The sequence below is a fragment of the Aegilops tauschii genome, chromosome 5, assembly GCF_002575655.3.
Source record: "Aegilops tauschii subsp. strangulata cultivar AL8/78 chromosome 5, Aet v6.0, whole genome shotgun sequence".
NCBI lineage: Eukaryota > Viridiplantae > Streptophyta > Magnoliopsida > Poales > Poaceae > Aegilops > Aegilops tauschii.
In genome coordinates this window covers 430,228,383-430,254,942 of record NC_053039.3, presented here as the reverse complement: position 1 = coordinate 430,254,942, position 26,560 = coordinate 430,228,383, and the positions used below count along the sequence as shown (strand labels likewise).

General features: G+C 46.1%; 1 protein-coding gene across 1 annotated transcript; it reads left to right on the top strand.

The window, feature by feature from the left end:
* Positions 1–17,921: 17,921 nt before the first annotated feature.
* On the top strand, positions 17,922–22,850 carry LOC109733625 (U-box domain-containing protein 73). The gene is made up of 3 exons (XM_020292849.4): positions 17,922–19,896; positions 20,461–20,517; positions 21,531–22,850. The coding sequence occupies exons 1-3, from the start codon at positions 19,150–19,152 to the stop codon at positions 22,626–22,628; spliced, it is 1,902 nt and encodes a 633-aa protein (XP_020148438.1). The 5' UTR covers positions 17,922–19,149; the 3' UTR covers positions 22,629–22,850.
* Positions 22,851–26,560: the final 3,710 nt, after the last annotated feature.

Genomic DNA, 26,560 nt, shown 5'->3' with positions numbered 1-26,560 from the left:
TTTAGGGTTCTTCATGGACGACACGGGCGGACAGCAGCTAGCTCGGTCGCAGCGTGGTCACATGCAGCGGTTAAGGGCCATGCAGAGTGTAGGACCGGCTCAGCGGTTGGAATCCTACATGGAGCGGAGTGGTGGTATTCCTTTATGGCTTTTATCGGATAATTTGTTTGATTTTTCATAGGTAGAGCAGATTGCCGAAAGCAACAAAAGGTCAAAAATAACTAAATCAACTTACACAAGAATAAGGACATAACGCGAACTCAGCACAGCTCGGATGGTTAGCTTTTTTGTGGTGTAATTCATTCCGGTTTTTTCGGCGATGTTCGTTCAGTGAAAGTGTCAGCTCACTATTTGAGAGGTGCTCGTAAGGGTAGGATGTGCGTGTTTGCGTTCATAAAGGTAAGTGTATATGAGCATCTGAGATTGTACTAGTTCGCAAGAAAACATAATGATAGTTTTCCGACGTTGTATCTAGTGTCCATGTTAGCAGTATTTACTAGGTGAAATGCCGATGTGCCATGATAATTAAAGAAAAGAGAAATGTGAGCTCTATATGTCAGTGGAGACGCGGCTCTTAACTCGGTTTAATCTTCGATCGGGTGTGGCCTCTCCCCCGTTTTCTCTCCTTCTCTTCTCTCTTCATAGGTAGGGCATAATGTTGAGACGTAAGCATAATCCTTGAACCAATTAAATACAACACCACTTAGATACAACACTTAACAAACAATACATTGTCAGGGTGGCTGTCTCTTAAAATCTCCCTTCATTTAGCAAACAGCATAAAAAACAAGTGCATTGGAAGGTGACCTTACTTCTATATTACTTACCACTTTCATACCGTTCGTGAACCAATAGTCTACATAAGACTGGGTATCTGGTGCTACGAGAGCACCTAACATCAGGTGCTCCAGGAGCCCCTGTGACGCCCGGATAGTTAAGCTACAGTAATTCCTGCTAATGATGCCACGTCACCACGGTTACTGTTGTCGATCTCGCGATGGTTCAAAATCGATACAAATTTAAATTTAAAATAGAGGCAAACAATAAAAGTTTTCAAATAAAGAAAACTAAACTAAAAACTGAAAACTAAAATGTTTAAAATTTAGAAAATAAATCATGGCTGATTGTGGTGGAAAACCCACATTTTGATAAAATGTTTAGATGCAAGAAATTAATTAAAACAGGGGCTAAACAATTACTTAAATGCTTTTAAAAAAATGAACTATTACAAACCCTTTTATTTTGAAGAGCTAAATTAATAGTGGCAAAGGCACAATTAGTAACACTAAGTTAGGTGCCACTTTTGTATTTTATTAAATCTAAATTAAATAGAAACTATAATAAATCGAAAAGGATATAAGAAAACAAACAAAACCCCTGGCCCACTGGGCCACGGCCCAGCAGGCCATCGGGCCGCCAGGCAGGCCCAACCGGCCAACCCCACTCCTCTCCCTATCCCCTCACACTCCCGTACCCCGAACCCCCCACCGACACCCCACTCCCCCCTCCCCGAAATATCCTCCCTCTCCCTCCGATCCAATCGGGATCGGGGCGCACCGCACCGTCGCCCCTCGCCACCACCTCCACCCCGCGCCCCCTCTCCTTCCGCGCGACGCTGCCCGACCCGAAGCCGCTCGTCGTCCCGGCCCCTTCGCTCGCGCCGTCGCCGGATCGCCGGCGCCACTTTCTCGCCCCGACGTCGCCCCGCTGCCTCGTCCTCATCACTGCGCCGTCCTCGACCTCCTCCTCAACCGCGGCTCCTCCGAGCCTCGCCGGCGTTCCCCTGCAACGGGGGTGAGCCGCCGTCCGTCCTCCTCTTCCCCCCCCTGCGTGCCTCGTCCATGCGCGGCCTCCCGCCTCGCGCCCGCGCGCTGACCCGTCGCTCACCGCGCCGCCCCCCTGCTCCGCTGCTGCGGCCTCACCGGTCGCGTGCCCCCCACCGCGCGACCATGCTCACCCGCTCACCCCGCCTCGGCCGCGCCCGTGGCTGCGTCCAGCCGCGCCGTGGCCTCGCCGTCGTGTCCTTCCCCCGCCGTGGCTCGCATCCGCCCCGCTCGCCGCCCCTGCTTCACTCCCCGTCCGCCCTTACGCCGCGCCCGTCTCCAGCCGTCGCCGCCTCCTGCCACGGCCCTCTGGTGCCGCCCCCCCTCCACTCAGCCACGCCGGCCCCGAGCGCGACGGCCGCATCCCGCTCGCCCGGCCTGGCCGCGCCTCCTACCTCCCACTCCCCGCCAAACCGTCTACGCCGCCGCGACCTTGGGCCCGCCCACATGGGGGCCGCACGCGCTAGCCGCTGCCGGCAACCGCTGCCGGCTCCGGTCGCCGTGGCCCTGGGCCCCCCTCTGCGCCTGGTGCTGACGCTCGTCGCCGACGCCTTCTCTGTGCAAGAGCGCACAGCCAGAGACGCTTGGCCGTGTGCCACTGGCCAATGGGGCCCGTTCCCTGAAAAGGAAAAGAGACAAAAACAAAAGAGAAAGAAAAAGATTTGGTAAAAAAAATAGCTATTAATAAATAAAATAAATAAATACATTAATTAATTAACTTAATAAATACTGTTTAATCAACCTAATCACCTTATTGAACTAACTAGTTCTGTTTAGGTAAATTGAGTCAATGACAATCGGGCCCCACCGTCAGTTTGACCGGTCAACGGTCAGAGTTGACCGCTGACGTCATGCTGACATCACGCTAACGCAATAAATGAATTTTCCAATTAAACGAATTTAGTAATTCTAGAAATTAATTAAAATCGTTGAAAATTATTATAAAATAATCCGTAGCTCGGATGGAAAAACTTTGTACATGAAAGTTGCTCAGAACGACGAGACGAATCCGGATACGCAGCCCGTTCGTCCACCACATATCCCTAGCATAGCAAACGTGCAACAATCCCCTCCGGTTCGTCTGTCCGAAAACGTCAAACACCGGGAATACTTTCCCGGATGTTTTCCCCCTTCGTCAGTAGCACCTACTACTATTTTAGGTCACCTCTAGCACCGCGTAATGCCATGTTACACTTTGTGATGCTTTGATTGCTCTGTTATTTATTGTGTTCCCCCTCCGTTACTTCTTTCCAGTAGACCCCGAGACTGCCGGCGACCCCCAGTTCGACTACGGTGTTGACGACCCTTCCTTCTTGCCAGAGCAATCAGGCAAGCCCCCCCCCCCCTTGATCACCAGATATCGCCTATTCTTCTCTCTACTGCTTGCATTAGAGTAGTGTAGCATGTTACTGCTTTCGTTAATCCTATTCTGCTGCATAGTCTGTCATTGTTGCTACAGTTGTTACCCTTACCTGCCATCCTACTGCTTAGTATAGGATGCTAGTGTTCCATCAGTGGCCCTACACTCTTGTCCGTCTGCCATGCTATACTACTGGGCCGTGATCACTTCGGGAGGTGATCACGGGTATATACTATATACTTTATATACATGACACATGGGGTGACTAAAGTCGGGTCGGCTCGATGAGTACCCGCAAGTGATTCTGATGAGGGGGCTGAAAGGACAGGTGGCTCCATCCCGGTAGAGGTGGGCATGGGTTCCTGATGGCCCCCGACTGTTACTTTGTGGCGGAGCGACAGGGCAGGTTGAGACCACCTAGGAGAGAGGTGGGCCTGGCCCTGGTCGGCGTTCGCGGATACTTAACACGCTTAACGAGATCTTGGTATTTGATCTGAGTCTGGCCATTTGGTCTATACGCACTAACCAACTACGCGGGAACAGTTATGGGCACTCGACGTCGTGGTATCAGCCGAAGCTCTTCTTGATGTCAGCGATGGAGCGGCGCGTGCCGGATTGGACTGGAACGCCTGCTAGGCTAGGTCTGCTTCCGGCCGCGTACGCAACGTGCAGGTGTGCAATGGGCGATGGGCCCAGACCCCTGCGCGCATAGGATTTAGACCGGCGTGTTGACCTCTTTGTTGAGCCTAGGTGGGGCTGCGACGTGTTGATCTTCCGCGGCCGGGCATGACCCAGAAAAGTGTGTCCGGCCAAATGGGATCGAGCGTGTTGGGTTATGTGGTGCACCCCTGCAGGGAAGTTTATCTATTCGAATAGCCGTGTCCCTCGGTAAAAGGACGACCCCTTGACCTTATGACAACTAGAACTAGATACTTAATAAAACACACCCTCCAAGTGCCAGATACCACCCGGTGATTGCTCTCTAACAGGGCGACGAGGAGTGGATCGCCGGGTAGGATTATGCTATGCGATGCTACTTGATGAACTTACCATTTACTCTCTTCTACATGCTGCAAGATGGAGGTGACCAGAAGCGTAGTCTTCGACAGGATTAGCTATCCCCCCTTATTCTGGCATTCTGCAGTTCAGTCCACCGATATGGTCCTTTACACATATACCCATGCATATGTAGTGTAGCTCCTTGCTTGCGAGTACTTTGGATGAGTACTCACGGTTGCTTTTCTTCCTCTTTTCCCCTTTCTATACCTGGTTGTCGTAACCAGATGCTGGAGTCCAGGAGCTAGAGATCCCGAGGATGATTCTACATGGAGTTCGACTTCGAGGAGTAGTTAGGAGGTCCCAGGCAGGAGGCCTGGCCTCTTCGATCGTTGCTACTTTTGTGCTAGCCTTCTTAAGGCAAACTTGTTTAACTTATGTCTGTACTCAGATATTGTTGCTTCCGCTGACTCGTCTATGATCGAGCACTTGTATTCGAGCCCTCGAGCCCCCTGGCTTGTATTATGATGCTTGTATGACTTATTTATGTTTTAGAGTTGTGTTGTGATATCTTCCCGTGAGTCCCTGATCTTGATCGTACACATTTGCGTGCATGATTAGTGTACGATCAAATCGGGGGCGTCACAGCCCCCTAGCCATTTGATCTGAGATCCAAAGGCCACAGAGGGCGCTCATGCAAATTTGTGAAATATACCTCGAGGCGTCAGGTCATTACGTCAAGGTCCAGCACATTCTCGGATGACTGTTGGATCTCAGATCAACGGTTGGGGAGCTTCTGGATCACCTAACCTTAGGTGCTCCCATAGCACCTCATACTTTCCCGTCTACAAAAATAGCAAGACTGTCATGTCACCACACATAGGCACGGGCCAAAAACATGCAAAAAATGATGATGTGGCCTGACATTAACTAAGAGTGGTAAAATGTGGCCAAGTCAGAAATGACACATAAGTAACACAATGTGTGGAGTGAAACTGTGCAAGAAATGTCTTGTTCAAAGCAAAAACGGGACATGAATAGGGGCATCATGGTTCATGGATCATGTCGTCGCCGTGGGGCAATAACACCCTTCCCCTGAACGACGGGCATGGGGGCCCTCCTACCACAGCTGTAAAAATGGGTTGCTTAGGTCAATTTCACTTCCATGACTGAATATGCTCCCATGGTAGCAAAAAAGGGTTATTTTCGCTGCCATTGCAACATTGCTTGACACAGGGTGCGATGAAGCACCCATTTTGGTTATCTACTTATGTTTGTCAATTCGGTTTTGTCGTAATGCACATTTGCAATTCATTACTCTTATCTATGAGTTGATTGCAGTAATGATGTGTTTCAATGGCATGATAATCAGAAGCACAATGATTTATTTTTTTCAACCAGGCTTCACTACTGGAATCCACTTCTTTGCCGTCCGCCACTTTTTTGCCGTCAGCTAGCTGACGGCAAAGAGCTTCTTTGCCGTCAGTTTCTCCAAAGCAGACGGCAAAGAAAAAGCTGATGGCACAGGTTATTTTGCCATCAGCCAGTACTTTGCCGTCAGCTCGCGGACGGCAAAGAGTTCTTTGCCGTCAGCTGGCCGGCGGCAAAGAACCTTGTGGGGCCACAGACGCAAGGCTGTGGCTAGGTCAGCTCTTTGTCGTCAGTCATTTCTTTGCCGTCCGCTGGCTGACGGCAAACAATTCTTTGCCGTCCGTTAGGTTGACGGCAAAGAGGGTAGGGGGGCCCACCCGGGCACGGCGTTGAATCGCTAACCTCCCCCCGCCGTGAACGCCTGCGCGCTCTCTCTCTCTCTGTCTCTCACCCACCAGCCCGCCGCCGCCGCCCCGTCCCCTGTGCCCGTCGCTGCCCCTCCCCGCCGTCCTGCCGCCCCGTCGCCGCCCCCTCCCGCCCGTCGCCGCCCCTCCCCGTCGTCCTGCCGCCCCTCCCCGCCCGTCGCCGCCCCCTCCCGCCCGTCGCCGCCCCTCCCCGCCGTCCTGCCGCCCCGTCGTCGTCCCCCTCCCGCCCGTCGCCGCCCCTCCCCGCTGTCCTGTCGCCCGTCGCCGCCGCCCTCTCGCCCCGTCGCCGCCCCTCCCTGTCGCCGGCCAACCTCTTCCACTTCCACACCCCCCTTTTCTTTTTTTCTTTCGTTTCTTTTCTGTTTTAGATATTAGATATAGTTTTAGATAATAAATAGTTTTAGATAGTTTACATATTAGAAAAGAAGAAGGGAAAAAAGGAAAAAGGAAAAAGGAAAAGAAAAAAAAATTAAGAACAAGAATAAGAAAAAGAAGAAGAGGAGGAGGAGAAGAAAAAAGAAGAAGAAGAAGAAAAAGAAGAGAAAAAGAAGAAGAAGAAGAAGAAGAAGAAGAAGAAGAAGAAGAAGAAGAAGAAGAAGAAGAAGAAGAAGAAGAAGAAGAATAAGAAGAGGAAGAAGAAGAAGAAAAGGAAAAAGAGGAAAAAAGAAGAAGAGGGGAAGAAGAAGAAAAAGACACGTTTTTATACTTTCTTATTTAGGGTTCCGCCACGTTTTGCAGTTTCTTTCTTTTCTTTAGTTGAATGTTTTTATACTGCTAGCTAGTTGCCTAGTTTGCTGACCGAAAGAAGTTAAAATAGTTATTATATGAAATTCAACTAAAGTCAACATTTTTAACGACTAGTGCTACTAATAAATTTAACTAGAGCCATCATATGTCCACAAGTGCATTGCTTTTTGAATGAGAAATGATAACTTGGTGTAGTTGATTATCTTCTGCTCAAAATTTCTTATGTTATAATGTTTTAAAGGTACTAATTGGTCTCTTCTGCTGCTTATCAGAGATGGGGGGAAGCCACCACCGCAGACTCCGCTCTGCCACACCGGAGTACGAGTTGGATGCTTTCGAGTTCTTCAGTATCATACTTGGGACTTCAGTATCATCCACGAGGCAGGTATATAAAAGGAGAGATCTCCCCTTCGCTCATCTCATTATGATAACTCTGTTGTTTGCTACATCACTCATTGTCCCAAACTGCAGAGGCTGCCTGACACTTTTATGAACATGCTGGGTGAAGATCCGCCAAATAATGTGAAGCTGCGACAGGCCGGCAGTGGGTTTCGCAGGCTATGGGACGTGGAGTTGGTGATCAAGGAGGGCCACATGTACCTGTGTCGTGGCTGGGAGAAGTTCTACCGCGCCTACGACCTGCGGCACGGGTACTTCCTTCTCTTCAGGTACGACGACGATGACACCATGCTCATCGTGAAGGTGTTCAACGCGACTATGTGTCGTATGCGCTACGCTGAAGACGATGATGCCAGTATGTTCTGCCTCTTCTTATTCCTCTACATTTGGCTTTGTCTCGCATCGATTGTTAACGGTCATTGTTGCATTTGGACAGACAATGGGAGCAGCAGCAGCGACACTGGCTACAGCCAAAGCAGCAGCGATTCTGGCTGTAGCAAAAGCAACAGCGATTCTGGCTGTAGCAAAAGCAGCAGTGATTCTGGCTGCAGCAAAGACAGCAAGGAGGATGATCCGGGCTGGAGTGGGGAAGAAGAGGAGCAGAGTGGGCATTAGGCTGAGGATGACCTAGTGATGGTGGTGGCTGACCAAGGGCAAGAGATGGTGGTGGCTGACCATGGGCAAGAGATGGTGGTGGCTTAGGATGACCTAGCGATGGTTGTGACGGTCCTGCCTGAAGATGGCCTCGCGATGGTGGTGGTGCCTGACAATGACCTCGCGCCGGTGGTGGCGCCGGCGATCCCACAGCTGGGTAACATGACCACGCCAATTGTGGTAGAAGACTACATCCCACTGAGGAAGGAGAAGGAGAAGAACAATGAGAACTGAACTATGTCAGGTATGTCAGATCTCCAAAATGGTTTATATATACTTAGCTTTGTTTCCTCCGAAATGACATAAGTTAGCTCTAATATGCTTAGTTACCTATGTTAGCTCTAATATGCTAAGTTATCTCTACTATGCTTAGTTTCCTATAGGTTAGCTCCAAAATTACTTATGTTAGCACAAAATGACCAAGTTTACATAATAAGCTTATAGTCTTCTTCTTCTTCTTCTTATTCTTCTTCTTCTCCAAAATGACATAAGTTAGCTCTAAGCTAGCTCTAATATGCTTAGTTCACTCAAAGATGGCATAATTAGCTAGGTTGGCTCCATTTTACCTAAGTTGGCTCTAATATGCTAAGTTATCTCTAATATGCTTAGTTTCCTATAGGTTAGCTCCAAAATTACTTATGTTAGCACAAAATGACCAAGTTTACATAATAAGCTTATAGTCTTCTTATTCTTCTAGTCTTCTTCTAGTATTCTTCTAGTCTTCTTCTTCTTCTTCTTCTTCATTTTCTTCTAGGTTAGCTCCATTTTACTTAAGTATGCTTACTTCTTATAGTCTTCTTCTTCTTCTTCTAACATCTTGTTTATCATTTTGCAGATTTGATTTAATTCACGGAAGCTTGCATGGATGGAGTGCTTCTTTTTTATTTGTGCTTTTATTTTGTATCAATGAACTTGCATGGTTGGAACTTGTTATATGGATGGATGGATAACGGTGTTGGATGAACAATGTGAAACTTTTGTAATATGTAAGAATGGAACTATGTGTTGGTTATGTATGTATATATGATGAAACTTGTGTGTTGGATATGCTTGTTGTGTATATATGTATATCTGTGTATATCTGTGAATTGCTGTCAAATTGAATGAATTAAATTAAGAACAGGGCTGTACAGGCTCTGACGGCAAAGTTCTTTGCCGTCAGCTAGCTGACGGCAGACATGCCACGTGGCAGCTACCTGTGATTCCTGGGACTGGCATGTTTGAGCACTTTGCCGTCTGTCAGCAGACGGCAAAGACCTTAGCCTCTTTGCCGTCCGGCCAGAGCACGCCGTTAACCCCTAATGGCTCTCACCCCACCTCACTGCCGTCCACGGTCTTTGCCGTCTGCTGGCCACCAACGGCGGACGGCACAACCCGTTGCCGTCAGCTTCTGTGAAGCAGACGGCAAAGAAGGCCTTTACCGGCACTAGTTCAGCCGGACAGTTTGCCGTCTGCTGGCTGACGGCAAATCGCTTTGCCGTCCGCCATACATGCCTTTGCCGTCCGCCATGGCGAACGGCAAAGAAGCTGATTCCTGTAGTGCTTTCACCCGTTTTCATTAATTGCTTAACGGAAATAACTAAAACAAATTGTGTAATTCTACAATTGAACACAAAAGGGGACGGGAAAGGGGAGAAGCGAGCTGGGGCATTAGCAGGAAACCCGATGTAGGTGCCGGCTATCGAAACATGCACCGTGAAATAGGGCAAGCTACTAGTGGCTTTTTTTAGGGTTACTAGTGGCTTTTGTGCTAATGTAAACTGCGTGCATTTTTGTATTCCTTGTGTTGTCAATAGATGATGGGTGCCGATGGTCACCATCGTGTATTGTCGAATCGTTTCAGGAATTTTTCTTTTTATCACTCCGTCTGCCATAGCTTCGGTCTTGTATGACTTTGCTCCACGCGGACGTGATTATTTGTGTGTGTTAGTGTTGGCTATGTGCATCCTAGCTATGCAGAGACCGGGTGTTGTACTCATTATGATTGTATCCCTCGATGCTACATTATGAGTCAATAAAAAAAACATCCTTTATCGAAAAAGATATCATAGGATAGAAGATGTTCTTTATCTACAAATGGAAAAGCAGTACGTCCGCGGTCTCTTGTTTTTTGCTCATTTCCATCCGTTCGTTCTCGCCGGATCACGCAAGATCAAGAGTCCACCTCGGACTCCCGCGCCTCCACTCAACCGGCAGCAACGCCGTCGTCGTGCATGCGCATGCATACACCCGGCACACGCCCCTATCACCCAGCAAGAGGACAACGGAGAGATCCTCCGCGATCCGCGTGAGGGCAGCAGCGTGGCCGGAAAGGGGCGGGACACGCTCGCTCCTCGCCGGAGACACGGGCCAGGCCCGGGCGGCGAATGTCGCCGATCGGGACCGGTCGACCGGCCGGCCGGATAAATGTGGCGTGTTCGCCGACGAAAGCGGGTCGTTGGGATCGTGGAATTTGGCCGGCGGGCCGTCTGATCTTCTCCCCGTCTGGACGTCGCCGAGGTGCGCGTATAAACGGCACGGGGATCGGCGGATTCGGGGCGTATTGGTGGCGATGGCGACCCTGCCCGGCCCCGTTCGGGGATGCGGCCATGCAGGACGCGCCAAGCGCAGCTCAGGTCGCTTGCACCATGCATGTACGTCCACATCCATATCCACACATGCTGTTTAACTTACTGGCCAGCTGGTGGTGGTGTGCTCTGCTGCGACGTGCGGCGCCACTGCTACAAACATTCGCTTTGCTCCCCGTGCATGTCCCGCTGCTGGCTAGCTGCCACTGCTACCGGGCAAAGGGGTCACATGGTTTGGATGTACTGCCAATCTTCTCCAAAACAAAATAAAAAGGAGATAGATCTTCAGGCTTCCTCTTTTCCACCTCCTCCTAGTACAACATTTCGATGTGAGGAGACATATCAGCAAAAGATAAAGAGATCAGCAATTCAGCATCGAATGATTCGTCCTCACTCTGTTCCACATACTCCTATATACTTCATCGACACGCTTCTTCAGCTATACTCCCTCTATTTCACAATTAGCGCTCATAGAATTTTTTTTATGAGTCAAACTTTATAAACCTTGACCAAGGTTGTAGTACATCTAGAATACCAATTGCATATCATTCGATACATTGTAAGACGTATATTCATGAGTAGGGCATTTTGGAGGCCGAGCTCTTTCTTGGAAAGATTTGAAAATCATATTTTTTTTAAGTTCCAGAAAATATTGAAAAAAAATCATACACGTTCATATTGTTGTGATTTACATGTGTGTAAAGTTTGACGATGAAATACATTATGATGAGAGCTACACAAAAGACAAACTTGTGCATTTTTATACTAAACAGTGTGTGTACTGTTCATCATTTCAAAATCTTGATTCTCTCTTTTTGTGTACTTCTCACCACAAGGCACATCATCCTCGGAAAATTTACACACATGTACTATACATTTGTATGAGGTTATGAACACGTGTGATTTTTATAGATTTTTCTGAAACTTCGAAATGAGTTTTTTTAAATAAAGGGCTCCATGGAGCTCGTCATCCATTTAGCATTTTCGGAACATATTGTGTATATTTGGTATTGTAAAATAGTTTTCTCTATAAATTTGATCAAAATTTGTAAAGTTTGATTTAAAAAAAATATACATTATGAAACGGATGGAGTATGCAGTACGTGGCATGCGTCTGTAACTGGAAGCAGCCACGTACGGAGGTTAACCTGAGTCAGTCTTTTTAGACTGACAGTGTGTGTCAAGATGCTGGTAAATTAGTATGGACACATGCTTTTGCTGCCGAGCTACCAGTGACGCTTGGTGCACTGCAGAAAGGCAGGAGGCCGCATTGTTGCCATGGCAGAGACTAGATCGGCGCACTTTCTCAAGGAAGCACAGAAGAAAAGGGTTGGAGACCGAGACCTGAATACGTGTGCTCGGTTTTACGGGACATGGTGCGTGGGGACTTTCTTTGCTCCTAGGGATCGTCTTTGCGTGCGCGGGTCCAAAGCTTAAGATCCTGCCAGAGCAACACAGACAGAAATAACCCCCGTGAGCCCGTGGGAACTCCTCTTTGGTGGTGAGCCTAGAGACTTTTATATTCTTCTTATAAAAGGACTTTGTCTTATAAGTTAGTACATATTATATAAAGATGAACTGAAAAAGGACTTGCATCTATCCAATACAGCTTCAATTCGCGACAACTGCAATATGAGACATTCAAAATATTCAATCTGCACTGCAATGCGCAGGATTTTCATAACCAGAGGTGGTCACCCGCTAGAACTTTCAATGAGATAGCTGAGCTGCTAAGACTTTGAGCAATCGTGCCAGAAGGGAAATAGATAGGGTTCTGCTGTCTAATTATGCCGATGTTTTCTTCCCTTCCCCCCTTGCTTCTGTTTAGACTTGGTGACGACCTGCTGCACCTTCTGTGCAGCGTTAACACCAACTGCCTTCATGTAATTTGACTTTGGTCATCCGGGCTTTCCTCCGTTTTGAATGCATAAGGTACATCACTATCTATCTTTCCTTTCAAAAAAATAAATTTAATCTGATTTCATAGTTATTCATAAAAAAAGTTGTGAACAATTGTTAAAGCTCCACTAGTTACTCATATACTCTCTCTTTCCTATAAAATAGAACCCCTAAATTCTTTATTAAGTTTAACCAAATTAATATAGGAACATATTAATAATTACTCTACAAAATAAATGTACCACAATACACATTTCATGATGAACATACCTATATTTATATGATACTGCAAATGTTCATTTTTTTATAAACTTGACAAACTCAATAAAGCTTGAATTGATCTATTTTATGGAAAACGGGCCACTATATACGATCTTTGGGCACCTTCAACGCTGACTCTCAAACCGCTGGCATACGTCCGGACCGCTCTTGTGCCATCCAACACGGGGTTGTATCGGTCCGTCGAGCGGTTTGGACGTACTTTCTTCCTCAAACCGAAGACAAACTTGGGGGGGGGGGGGGGGGGCCTTGCGGGCATCCGGACCTTACCACGTCCACTCCTGACCGCCCTGGCCACAAAAAAAAACCACCCGCCTCTGTTGCAGTTTCCATCAAACGCCCGCACCGCTTGCCATGCCGCATTCATGCCAGTCCAGAGCAGGCAGCGGCCGGCATTGATGCCCGCGATTTGACCGTACGGGAGGGCGGCGCAGACGAACATGGCCTCTCGGGCGTTGCCGCTTCAATGTGGATGCCGCATTCCAAGAAACCAACTCCGGTCGCTGCGCCGCATTGAAGCAAGCTGACCGCCCCTTTGTCTTGCCTGGCCGCAGCTATTTAAGCCATGCGTCGGCGACGCACAGAGCCACACTCCCCCTTCTCGAGCACTGCTCCCTCCCCCTTCCCGTCACCTTCCCGAGCCCAGCGGCGATGCTGAAGTCCTGATTCTCCGCGCCGGCATGCGGAGCCGTTGGAAGTTCCTCTTCAGGTGGATCATGGCACCGCCGCCTTCGCTGTCCGGGCCCATCTGCATCCACGACGGCGGGCTCCTCTGGCAGTGAGGAGGACCAGCCTAACCTCTCGGAGGTGGGCCCGACTCAGATGTTGGGGTTCCAGGTAATCATGTCGGGTTGTCCATGGGTGAATTCTACTTGTCGCTTGTTGTGACAAAATGTCGGACATACACATCAACGACATAGGCCAACCCAATTAGGGTTAGCCTGTGGATTCCGGTTTGGGAAGGTTATGGGTCTGGTTTTCTCGGTTTTAGGAACGAGAAGGTTCTTGTTCACTTTTTCCTATTTTTGTTTTTCTGTTGTTTTTTCTACCGACGTATACCATTTTTCTTTCCGGGTTTTTTCTCTTTTCTTTTTTTCCTCAACTGATTTATTTTATTTTTTCCTTTAAAAAATCATATTTTAAAAAAATTGGACTTTCAAAAATGTTTGATTAATTTTGAAGAATTTTCGGATTTTATAATAAAGTTCATTTTTTCTAAAAGCTCTTCACATAAGTTTTAAAACGTAACATTTTAAAAATTATCACAGTTTCAAAAAGTGTTCAGAATTCATTAAAAAGGTCAAAAAAAATTCATCTTTCAGAAGCCTAGCAAAAAATCCCAATTTTTGAATTTTTAATATAAAAATATGGTAGCCTTTTTATAGGGAAAATCGACTAAAAAAGAAATAGAAAAAACAAGAAATTAACACTGAGAAAGGACATATGGGACTGGGGAACGCTATCTGCGTTTGCTCGACATCTTCTGGCAGCAAGAATTCAATCGGAGTTATTCTGCCCATGCTCAGGCGTAACCTTTTTTCCATAAGTAATTTTTTTGTGCTTACTTTTTTTATATGCTAGTATTTTGTTGGCAAAACTTGTTCGACCTGAGGAGAGGCCCAGTTTGTTTTTTCATCCAACCAAAAGGATGCATTCGCAGGTGATGATATGTATCGCTCTAAGCGAGCAACAAACTTCCGTTAGCTAGCAGCTGCATCAGCCTTGGGCCTCGCGCGAGTTTCCTCCAGCGAGCGGGAGACACGAGTATACATTATATTATTTCTAGTTACTAAAAATATATTATATTATTTCTAAAAAACAAACGGATGATTTGTTGGTTTTTGTCCTTTTATTTTCCCTCCTTTTTTTCTCTTTTAGGTATCGTTTTTATTCTGGCTTTCTTTTTGCGCTTTTATATCTTTCTGTAGGACAAACGTTTTTCTAATATACTGTGAACATTTTTTAATATAGGGTGAACATTTTTTCCTATACACACTAAACAACATTTTAATATACAGTGGTCATTTTTTTCAAATACACACTGCGAAAATTATAATATATGATGAACATTTTTTAATATACGCTGAACATTTTCAAATACACCCACTGAACAAAAAAGATTATGAACGATGAACATTTTTTATAGACATTGAACTTTTCTTCAATGTACGGTAAACTTTCAAAATATACGGTGAACTTTTTTCTAATACAACATGAACATTTTTTAAATGCAACCTGGAAAATTTCTAAAAATAAATAAAAATAGAAAAAGTCAGTCGGGAAAACAGGAAAACCGGAATTAAAAAGAGAAAAAAGAAGGGGAAAAAGAAAAGAAAAATAACAAAAATAGGGCAAAAAAAAAGAAACTACAAAACCGGTAGAAAACCTGAAAAAAAAAGGGAAGAAAACAATTTCCGCCGCTGGAAGGTTTCAGCAAAGGTCGACCCTTTTCCCTCAATTTGGTGGCGCCTCCCAATTAAGCTTGAACCCAATTGTGCCTGAGTGGCTAGCAGCACTACTCTCCACCCAGCCGACCCGCTATTGATCCTAGATGCCCCCATTTTCTCTCTTTCTCTGGTTTTAAGTGTGCGTTAATGGGACGGTCCATAACTGCGACTAATCTAGGCGTTCGACGCGTGTATATATCATTTGTGGGATTCAACATCCAGTTTACTCTGTAGTTTATGGCATCGGACATGACAAAGCCCATGCGATGTAGGAGCCCAAGTCTCATTGGAACACACGTCTGGACATGCCCAAATTGTCAGAAGATCATGCCAAGCTCGTCCATGGTTGGCAACACGATGACACGCAAGGGTTTGGTTGACGACCCTGGTCCTCGAAGACCGTACCCATTCAACATAAGAGCATCTCCAACGAGACCTCACTGCTTCGCTCTCATATGTCCGATGGATAGGCCGGACTGCGCTCTGAGCAAAAAAAACATCATCCAAATGGACTTCCAAACCTAGAACGTATGTTCATGTTGTCTCACTCCTCAAACTCAACCCATATGTGGGTAGATTTAGGGCCAAAATAGAGACAACTAGGCCAAAAAAAGACCGAAAACAATAAGAAACTTCTACTCCCTAGGTGGTTATTTGCCGTATAAGACAACGATGGAAGCTAAAGGAAAGAGTGGGCTTTGAATCTAGGTATGCTTTCTAAGGATTGCGATGCGCCTAGCCTACTCGTACACATACCTCTCTCTTTGAAACAAAGCCCTATGTGTGGAACTACTTAGATTTGTTTTCTAATTGCTTTTATCAAGCCATCGAGAAGTCAGTCAACGGTTGGCTTGAGTCCTCAAGTTGGTCTTTAAGACTTATTAGGTTCCTACACACGCTTGGACGCGTTTGTCATGTCGGATTTGACAGGACAAATCTACCTCAAATCTCTTCAAACTGTTCCCAACCCTCATCCGACCTACACTCTCCCTCTCTAGCTGCCCCTTGCCCATCTTTGCCATTATCACCACCCTAGCTCCGCCACCGTCCCCAAACCGCAGTGCCGCCACCATGGGCCATAAACCCCTTACGGCCATCCTTACCGCCACGGTACGTCTAACTCCAACGGACATACACCTCACCTGCCATGTGTTCGACGAAATGTACGAGCTGTATTTTGAGATTCTTTAGTTTATTTGTAAGCAAATGATGGGTTCGTCGAATGATGATTTTGATTACAAGGAGCTTGATGACTACATATTCAAAGAGTTCATCAATTTGTCCAATTCAAACATCGATGGCGATGAAGATGTTGACATAATGGTGATAAAAAAGAATATCCAAAAAGAAATGGAGAAGAAAGAGGAGCATCTGCTCAAAATCAGCTGTGTTTTCTTGAAAATGTGTGGAAAGTAGAGTTATTTCACCTCACAAATTGTAAAGGTGTATAACGAGTAGCGATTTTTGCAAATCACTATTAAGGGCCTGCAGAATAGTGTTATCTTAGAAGTGTCACATAGGATAAATATATAGGTGGAGGAGAGAGAAACCAGAAAAAAAAGACTTTGCCTTCTCCTATTTAGAAGATGATCTCTTAGCAACAATATCTCTCACCACATATTTAGAGATATCTAGTTACTAGTTGTAAGACTAAGAGATAGTCTATTATACACCATTTTTTACCGTTATATCCAAATTATGTGTCAATCACAGAAATAGCATTGTCCTATCAATCGCTCTACATGCCTTAAGGCTTCATCCAAGAAAAATCCAATAAATGTACTCATAGCGACCCTACTATTAAGCGACATTTGAAATGCACACATATATTTTTATGATTTTTTTCTTATATGTATGTTTCATCTTGTCGTTTATATCCCGTTGCTCAGGATGCAAACCACTGTCCACAGATTTTTACTTCTCATAAGCATGATATAAAATTTGAGTTGGATGGCTTTTCTCCTACATAAAGGCATATCATGGAGGTAAACAAAGAGATGCGATTACTGTTGCCTCTCAAGAAAAATTGTCAAGAACTTTTAGCCGTGTAAACTTCTTCTCGACAATTTTTCTCATTTCTCTTTAATTTCCTATTGATCTTCCTCTATCGTCTGCCATTGGTCATATCCTTCACGCCTTTTCCTGCCCAGTTTACATACTCGTTCTCGTTGTGCTGAATTACTTTATGAAAATAATTGGAATCTCTTGAATTTTCATAACTACTAGAGTTTGCACATTTTTTATGTTCAAACCATTTTTATCGTATGAATTCGTTCTTAGTTTAAACAATGATGGTCAAGGTGGTGTGAAATTACCGGCAAAAAAAGTTGAAGAAAAGTGGTGTGGCATTCTATGTGTGAGTGTGACCCGTCTCCGGCGACGTGGAACGAGTCCACAACTTGTGTGAGCAAATCCAGAAATAATCTTCGGATTTGCTATTTCTCATGTGCGTGAAATACCTTCTCGCGTTAGTCATTATTTTTTCTTCTTCCTTCCCTCTTGGCCGGACCTCACCGAAGAAGCTTGTCGGAGAAGAACTATTCCCACCATCTATCTTAGGGTGAAATAATGACCCCATTATCTAAGGGGTGGGGGTGTAGAGGATTGCCGGAGGTTTCCATGGGTGGTGCCGGGGTTAGAGGGATGGCCGGGGTGGTGGCTAGCAACGGCGGTGGGGGAGGTTGAGGGGAGGGCGCGGACATGAGGCCGGCAGTTAGGGCAGGGTAGGCTGGGGGATTGGGAGGAGGAAGAATGAAGGGAGGAAGATGATGAACAGTAGCATGATTTATTTTGGACCATTGGATCAAAATCTGACTGTTCATATAAAAAGTGACTGATGCAACTGTTTTTTTCAGACACACAAATAGAGCCTCCCAATAATCTTTGGTTGGTGTATGTAAGTAAACCCATTCTACACAGAGTAATTATCTACTCCACTCGTCTACTCCTGAAGCGCTGCAAACAGCCGAGCACCTCCGGTGCTCCGGCTCTCCGGCTCTCCAGTGCCGTTGCTTCCCACCGTCACCGTTGCTCCTTGGAGCCTCTCCAGATGCCCACGAGCCACGGCGCAGCTCCGCCGACCCTCTCTCCCTTCCTGTCCTCCTCCGCCTCGCCCATGTCCTTCCTGTGTTTCCCCGCCAGCATCGACGGACCGACGCCGCGTCGATCTGCGGCGGGACCGCAACAGCAAGGTTTAGGTCGAGCCACTGCTCGAGTGGCGGCGCACATGGCGGCCACGGGGGCAGCGCCGAACCGGGCACCCCCGTTTCCTTGTGCAGTGGTGGCTGGTCCTGCCAGCGAGCGGCAGGTGTTCGACGAAATGCCAGGCAAGGAAGGGGCAGTTCTGGGCGCTGGCTCTGTTCGATCGAAGGGCCAGCAGAGGAGAAGCGTGCTGAAGCACTTGAGGAATCAATGCAAGGGGCTGCCGTTAGCGAGTTGGGAGACAATGCTCTGCTCGGCTCATCTCGACGGCATGCTTGACATGAGGCATGAGGCGCGCCTGTACAGCTAAACGGCTGGTTCGTGCTGCAGACATGTACTCCCTCCGTTCCATATTAGCTGTCGCTCAAACGTGGCTGTTTGACACGGACAGATAGCAGCTGGAAGTACTATCGAATTGGTTGGTTGACACAAGCAGCTTCCTATCCAGTACATAGGACTGGATCAATTGCAATGGCTTGGCCATTTGGGAGACGATGCTCAGCTCGACGGAATGCTTGACAGAAGACGTGCATGTCGTCGCCACGGAGTGAAGGAGTGCTGGGCTCTTCTTGGTGGCTCGAGATCATTGCATTTGGTGAAGATGGTTCGTTCTGCAGACAGCCATGTGTATCCACCGTCGGTGATCATCTTCTATCAGTCACGCAAGTCTATCAACAGATGGCTACAGACCTACAATGACAATCCCAACAGAAACAGAAAGAGTAACAGAAGTTCATGTCAGCCGTTTGCACAGCATTGGGAGCCTTTGCCCCCAGACCGGAGACACCCAACCACATGGCGTCGAGACTATAAAAAGGCCAGCCCCTCCCTCCTCCAATACCGTCCCCTATATAACTACCACCACTTCAGAATTCAGATCACACCTTCCCTCCCAAACTCAAAACAAGAAGCCATCGCCCAACGCCCATCGCAAGCAGCAGCCAGGCAACCAACCGCCGCGCAAGAAACCAAGAAGCGGCCATGTCAGGGAGGAGAAACAGAGGCGGAGCAAGCGCGCCTCCTGCACTTGCCCCTCCTGGACCCGGAGAGAGGCCACCGCCACCCTCCCAGAGCTCCAGGAGGCCGGCGGCCGCCACCTTGGAACAGCGGCTGCGTTCCAGTGTCGAGCGGGAGATAGACGAGGCCAGGGTCATGCAGCGCGCCCCCTCCCACTCCACCTCCGCCCCGTCATCATCGCGGTCAAGCTTCTGGCCGCGAGCGCGGCAGGCGGCTAGGAAGGTTCTTGGCATCAGCAAGAAACCCTCCGCGAGGTCAGCAGCAGGAACCCCGCACGGGCAGGAGACGGTACCTGAGGCCACCGGCACGTCGGAGTCGGCGGCCGTGGCGGCGGCAAGAACTGGCACCGGTGATGAAGCCGGGTCGGGGCAGCAGCCTGTAGAGGTCGCCCCCACGCGGTCTGAGTTCGCCGCCATGATGCAAACTGCGTTGGCGAAGATCCAGGAGGGTGACGCGGCCGACGACCAAGCCAAACGGCAGGCAGCGATCGCCGAGATGGAGAAGGCAATGACGTTCGCCGAGATGGAGAAGGCAATGACTGCGTTGATGAAGATCCAGGAGGATGCCGCGGCCGGCGACGAAGCCCAAGGGCAGGCAGCGTTCGCCGAGATGGAGAAGGTAATGACCGGCCTCATGGACCTCTCCCACAAGAAGACATCGGGGCCACCGAAACTCCCTCGCGATTTCGCTACCAAATGGCCTCATAGCGATGTAAGTGCCTGCCACCGTCTCTGATTCTTGGCTTCCAACTCTGTTTCTAATCGAAGCTCATGTCTTCTTCTGGCCCCTCTCGTTTCTTCTCTGTATCTTGCTGTTGCTCGGATTCTTTTATCTCCGTGCAAGAATTTCTAGTTTTTGTGGCTCTTTTCTTTGTTTCTTGCTGTTGCTGTTTCTAGCATTTGCACAACAAAATGCTACATGGTGTTCACTGGTCAAGTGGTCAGTGGAAAAAGTATTTTTAAAAGTTCAAAACGAAAAAGTCTCAGTGGAAAATCTCTCGTGCTATTCCGGAAGAAACAGTAGCATTCAATCAAATTGATTAAGCCAGTAGCATCATGGTGTTCTTTTACATGGTGTTCTTTTCTTCATTTGTAAGAACTATTAGAATACGGGTAAAATTTCCTGCTCAGTTCAAGTCCAGTAGCATCATGTATTCATGTGTAACAGTAGCATTCCATCAAATTGATTAAGCCGTCTCTTTGTATGCAATCAAATTTATTGCTCCATTTCAACATCTTCACCAATACTGATTATACAATTATGCTGTGTTGTTAGGGCGATCCACTGCTTGAACGAGTAATGAAAGATCCTATTATATTGGCTTCTGGATATGTAAGTCACAAGCTCTCGCCATTGCTTCCTTTTATAAAAAATGTATTGACTGTTTTCTGCTGGATGTTTCCTGTTCTGCCAAATTTATCTGCTCACCATCACTAGCCAATGAAATATTATTGCTAATTTGTCATAAATTATTAATAATGGGCAGCAATAAAAGCTATCCACAACCAGGATTAACTGTCCAATACTATTAACAGTATCATGCAGTTCTCTCCTCTGACTTGGCTAGTTAAATGTAAGTTGAGACTCATATTATCCTTTGCATGAGATTCCCTTTTTAGTCACTGAGTAGTTTGATTATCGATGGACTTTCCTCTTGAATTGCATCACATGTTTATAGTTAACGAATATCCAAATAGATCGGGCATTGAAAGAAAAAGGTACAAGTTGACATTCTCCTGGATCATAATAAAATAACCTGCACTTCCTGCTGTATGTAGCAGTTCGAATCGCCTCAGATGTACTTAGGTTAAGCTAGTTGGCCAGGTCTGATAATCGTAAGCTGTTAAATATAATATATGTTTCCCTTGTGCTGTAGGTTTATATGGTTATCTTGGGATGTAATCAGTAGTTATTGGCGCACTATGACATACTGTTTCTGAAAAGTAGAAACCTGGGACCAAAAATCAACAGGCTTTTTCTTGTTTTCCTTTTCGAGTTGATGTTTATGCTATGTATCTTTTTGCGCCATTTTCTTCCAAGGAAATACTATGTCCCACGGATAAGTTGAAAGTGAAACTGACATGCTGTGCTTACATTCATCGTATGGTCGCATGGGTGTAGGTTTTATGTAAGCTGTATTATGTCCTTTTCTTGTTCGCTCCCGCTTGCGCAGGGTCCGGGGAAGGGTCCAACCACTTTGGGTCTTTAGTACGCAGCCTTTCCCTACATTTCTGCAAGAGGCTGTTTACTATAATAAATTTATTCAAAGTGTTTTTTGCTTCTTCTGGAACTCTCCCATGATTTAGATTGACCCAGTAACCACGTTTTGCTTTGCTTGATTGCAGACTGTTGATAAATCATGCCAACAGTGGTCCCTTGCACAGAAAAATACCTGCCCTGTTACTGGTCACTCCTTGCCCCACTCACTCACTGCTCCAAACCACCTCCTCCATGACATGATTGCTGAGTGGTGCCTCGACCACTCTAATCTTGCCCGCTCCAGCATTGGACGCTCGCTCCCCTTGGTGCCACCTGCAGAGGATGAAATTCAAGAGATCCTAGAACTGTTCTCAGGGCATTCAGTACGGCAGAAAGAGGCCTTGCGGATGCTAAATCTAGTGTCCAAAACATCCAAGGGAATGCAACCTTGCCTTGCCAAGTGGCCAGAGCTGACCCCACTGCTGATGGATCTTAGGAAGCACTGGATGAATGTATGGTCAGCTGATATTGAGGCGCAGAGGATCTCATTAATCCATAATTTGTCCATGCACAGGCCCAACAGGGAGATCCTAGCCGGTCAGAATGAAGTACCAGCTGTTCTAAAGAATGTCGTCGAGAGGGCAGGAAAGCTTGGACTTTCAGCATCATTGTTGGCCATGGTAGCTTCTATAATTGCAACACTGTCAGAGTTTGATGTGTTCAGGAAAAGAATGGTGACAATAGGGGGAATGAAAATGCTCAGTGGTCTACTCAAGATTGAGGATGTTGTACTAAGGAAGGAGACTGGCGCTGCAATCCTTGCACTCTGTGCAGATGAGGAGGCCAAGTTATCAGCAGCTGTTAGTGACGTGCCTGATAAGCTGCTGGAATGCTTCATGGCCACCGATGAGTTCCTGCTCCTGCTCGACCGTCTACCAAAATCTCCAGAGGCGCTGAACATGATCTGTGACAAGGCTATGGAATTGGTGAATATCGTCATGGAGGAAGATGCTGGTGGAATGGTGACCTCTCAGGGCATCCACTCTGCGATCTCCTTGATCTTCGTCATTACTGAGAGGGATGTGGGTAAGCTGAAGGTGAAGAACGTGGAGGATTTCAAGGAGCGGCTGCGGGAGCTTTCGTCCAAGAGAATACCGATGCAGACAATGTTTCAGGTGGAAAAAATAACCAAGACGCTGTCAGAAATGTTTCCAGCTCCGACGACGCAGTTACAGAACCAGTAGTAATCCAGTGGAAGCCGTCTCCAGTAGTATAGTTTTGATCTACGCTTTGTTTGTTTGAGTATACTTCCTTCATGAGTGCTGCAACCAGGGAGAGCCAATGCAATGCAGTCTGTCAGGCCCAAGATCTACTCCATCTCGGTTTTTTAGTTTTTTGTTGTTGTTGAAAGTTGTGATTCATGTGTTGGAAAGTTGAAATGTTGGGGCTGACAGGCTACATTTAGATCCCAGTTTCCCTTAGTTTTTTGTTAAGAAAAATTGAAGTTTTGTACCATATGAGAGAATAGTACCAGATATCTATTTTAGTAAAAAGGTAGTATATCAACTAGTGCAAAGTTATCGCTGTGCTTCTTTCTGAAAATCCTCTTCTTAATTTCTAAAAGTGAGGTACATTGGTGAAACTTCTTCCAAAAGCTGATGGCATTATTCAGAAACTGTAAGATTGTGAAAGCCTCTTGTCATTTCTTGAAATATGCACAAAATTATGAAAGTTGCTCCTTAGTCCTCGAAAATTTGAAGGAGAAGAAAGGGGGTGATTACTTTCCGATAGGAATATATAGCTGCAATTAATGCTTTTTCAAAGATGTTATCGGTAGTACAAAGTTTGATTGAACCCAAAAGTACTCATTTATTTATTTTCTTCTGCTGAAGAAAATAGCTCGCGGCCATTCGTTTCCACGTCTTTGACGAGCTTCAAAGTGCTCCAAAAACCCGCGACAGTGCTCCATGGAAGCACATACCATTACTCAAATTCCAAATAGTACACCCTAAATAAGGCAGCGGAAGCAACCATATTCAAAGCAATTTATTTAGTTAGTTTCACTTAGCCACGGTCCATGGACACGCAGCATTCAAACATTTCAGTCAGAGATCACTTTCCAAACTTAACAAGCAAAGGAACAGCGAGGTTCTTAGAGAGGAAAGCCAGGACTGTCCGTGAGCGCAAGGTCGGTCAGCAGGCGTAGGAGTGCGCCGCCCAGGCTGAGGCGCTCGTCCACAAGCGTGCCGCCGCATCCCAGGAAGGATGCCGTGACGATAGGCCTACGACATTCGAGATATGGCTTCGGTTCGTTAGGTAGATTTAGAGTTTTTAGTTAAGTTTTATATTCTTTTTACATTAGTTAAGTTTTATGCATAGTTAATTTGAACTATGCTTGATGTTTTATGTCCAAACTATGTTTGAATGTCTGGACACCTACTTATTTGAGGTTTACCATTATGTACCCGCACTCCCTGCGGATGTCCCCGGACACGTCAAATGTGTCCACGAACAAGTAGGGACGTCCATTGTGGTTTGCCGTTGGAGATGCCCTAAGCATACATGGTCGGTACGATTAAAAAAATATACATGTACAAAGCAAACAATTATGAAAATGTCTTGATTTATGAGAGGTCAAACTTTAAGCAATTGCCTTGAAATATTGCAGAGCTAAACACTGCACATAGTGATACATTAAGAAATAACGCATATAGTGTTAAAAAAAGCACATCCCACTACAGATCACAGAACTTGACCTTTCAAACACATGATAAATCAATGATAAACATTGCAAAGTTCAACATCATGGCACCGGCTGCAAGGATCCACCACATCTAGCTGAACTGTAGAGGGAACTTTCCCCTTGATGTATCTTTCGATTATCAAGGCTGCTTTATGGGCTTCCATGGGTCTATTCAAGCAGGAGCATTTAGCAGATTGATCATCAGAATACCTGAAATTATCATTGGTGGTGTCTAACGTAAGGCACTCGAGTGATGCTGAATTTTCCAGAATATGGGACGTCAACTCAACCATGCTCTTTGAAGAGGGGAACCTACAAATGTTCACTCTCCGGAGCTTGTCATGGCGGTATCCTGGAATCTGCCTTAGACGCGAGGGGTCTTCAGAAAGCAATTCATCTATGGATTGTAGCTGTTTCGGTACCTGAAGATAAAAAGAATGGTTTAAATACTTGAATTAATGATTTGGCGCATCCAAAGATATATTTGCAGAGTGAACAATGCCTTACGCGCAGTTTGAATGTCTCCAAGGACTGCATAAAGAAACCGCATGTTAATAACATTCCAAAGTACCACTACTGCTCTATGCATAATAATCACAAAAGGGTTTGGAATATACCTCACTCCAGGAACCTATAGTAAGAGTTTCAAGATTCGGTGCAATGGACGGAAGCTCATCAAGTGCATAACGGAGGAAGAGGTGACGTAGCACATCTGTGTTCTTCAATCGCAATGACTCCCCAAATAAGAACTCAACTCGGTTACCTATAAAGTGAAAACTATTAATACTTGGAGCTTTGTTAGCGATCCGACCTCAAACGGTCAAATCTCTGTGCATAAGTGTCATCCCTGGATCGGTAATGCTGACACACACAGTACTTGAAGGATTTATAACAGAGTGCAATCACACACTTATTACATCAAATGTCTCAAAAGAGAACTTATTACAATAATATGGCTTAAGGCCATCTAAATAAGATAACTGCGAAAGCATCGAAGGTAAATGAGTCCATCAACTCCAACGGCATAGCTGAGTGCACGACAAACGACCTAGCGCACCTTACTCTTCGTCTGAAAAGTCTGCAACATAATACGTTGCAGCCCGAAACGGGTCAGCACATGGAATATGCTGGCAATATAACACTTTAGAGCAATGAACAAGATAAATGCTAACACTACATGCATATATGGCTGGTGGAGGCTCTATGGTTATCATGTTTTTGCGAAAAGCCAATTTTTCCCTACAACAAAGGAATATATTTTGTTTAACTATCATGGTGGTTGATAAACATTGAGAAGGTTCCTCCAACTCAATCCCAATTAAACAGTATTAAGAACCCAACAATTTAATTTAGAGTGATGAGATCAAATCAATAATTCAAGAACGAGATACTCAAGATGTCCATAACCGGGGACACGGCTAACCACGATTAATTTGTACACTCTGCAGAGGTTTGCGCACTTTTCCCCACAAGACTCGATCTCCTCCGTTGGATTTCTCGCACTACATGATGTTTGAGAAACGGATGGCCGAGACACAGTCTTTCAGAAACATTAACTCTTTACTCTGGGTAGACAGTACCACCTACATCCCCTACATCTGCTAGCCTACCACTGAAAGAGGTCATGCAACCTACTAAATTATGCCAGAGCCCATAATGGCTTGTGGCTGCACACGGAAGTTTCTAGCATGAATAATCTTATGATCCCTTTGAGCCTGGGTGGCGAACCATAGGATGATCACACGGGTACTTCGGGATATCCTAGGACAACACTGGATTCTCCAGGTGCCCGCAACCAATCCACCCAGATGTGTATTCAAGTAGCCACCTTAAGTTAACCATTAATTAACAACTCTCACATCTGTCATGGATACACTCAACCAATCCACGTCTACGAGCATAGCATAGCAGTATAAGCATATCGTAGAAGTAACTCTCACGGTTTGATATAAAGGAACAATAGGTTCTACCTCATCAACTACTTCCCAAACCCACATGTTATCAAATCCTACTCATGCAATGTTTCAGGGTTGAAACTAATGCATAAAAACTGGGTAATAAAGGGTATGATCAAAGTGTTACTTGCCTCGCTGACGATCCGCAAACCCTAGAGACTCGTAGTAGCACGCTTCGCACTCCGGAAATTCTGTCGCAAACAAACAATAGCATGCATAAGCACTCAAGCATAGATGCAAGGATAAAACTCAGATAAGAAAGTCCAAATTGAAAGTTCAACTGAAGTGCTTCGATTTGCAAAAAGAATCAATCAAATCGGAGCTACGAAACTAAAACTACGATCAAAAGAAATTCGAATTCAAATCTGCATGCAACCAAAATTTTAAATTGTCAAAATCATGTTCAAGTTGATTAACTGGAAAGAGGGGTTCGAGACGAAGATTTTGGCGTTGGTTTCACTGGATTTGGACGGACGGT

Excerpts from the sequence above, each read along its gene's own strand:
- LOC109733625 (XM_020292849.4), top strand. The coding sequence starts at position 19,150 with ATGTCAGGGAGGAGAAACAGAGGCGGAGCAAGCGCGCCTCCTGCACTT. Across the intron at positions 19,897-20,460 it reads CCAAATGGCCTCATAGCGAT|GGCGATCCACTGCTTGAACG; the intron begins GTAAGTGCCTGC and ends CTGTGTTGTTAG. Across the intron at positions 20,518-21,530 it reads TTATATTGGCTTCTGGATAT|ACTGTTGATAAATCATGCCA; the intron begins GTAAGTCACAAG and ends GCTTGATTGCAG.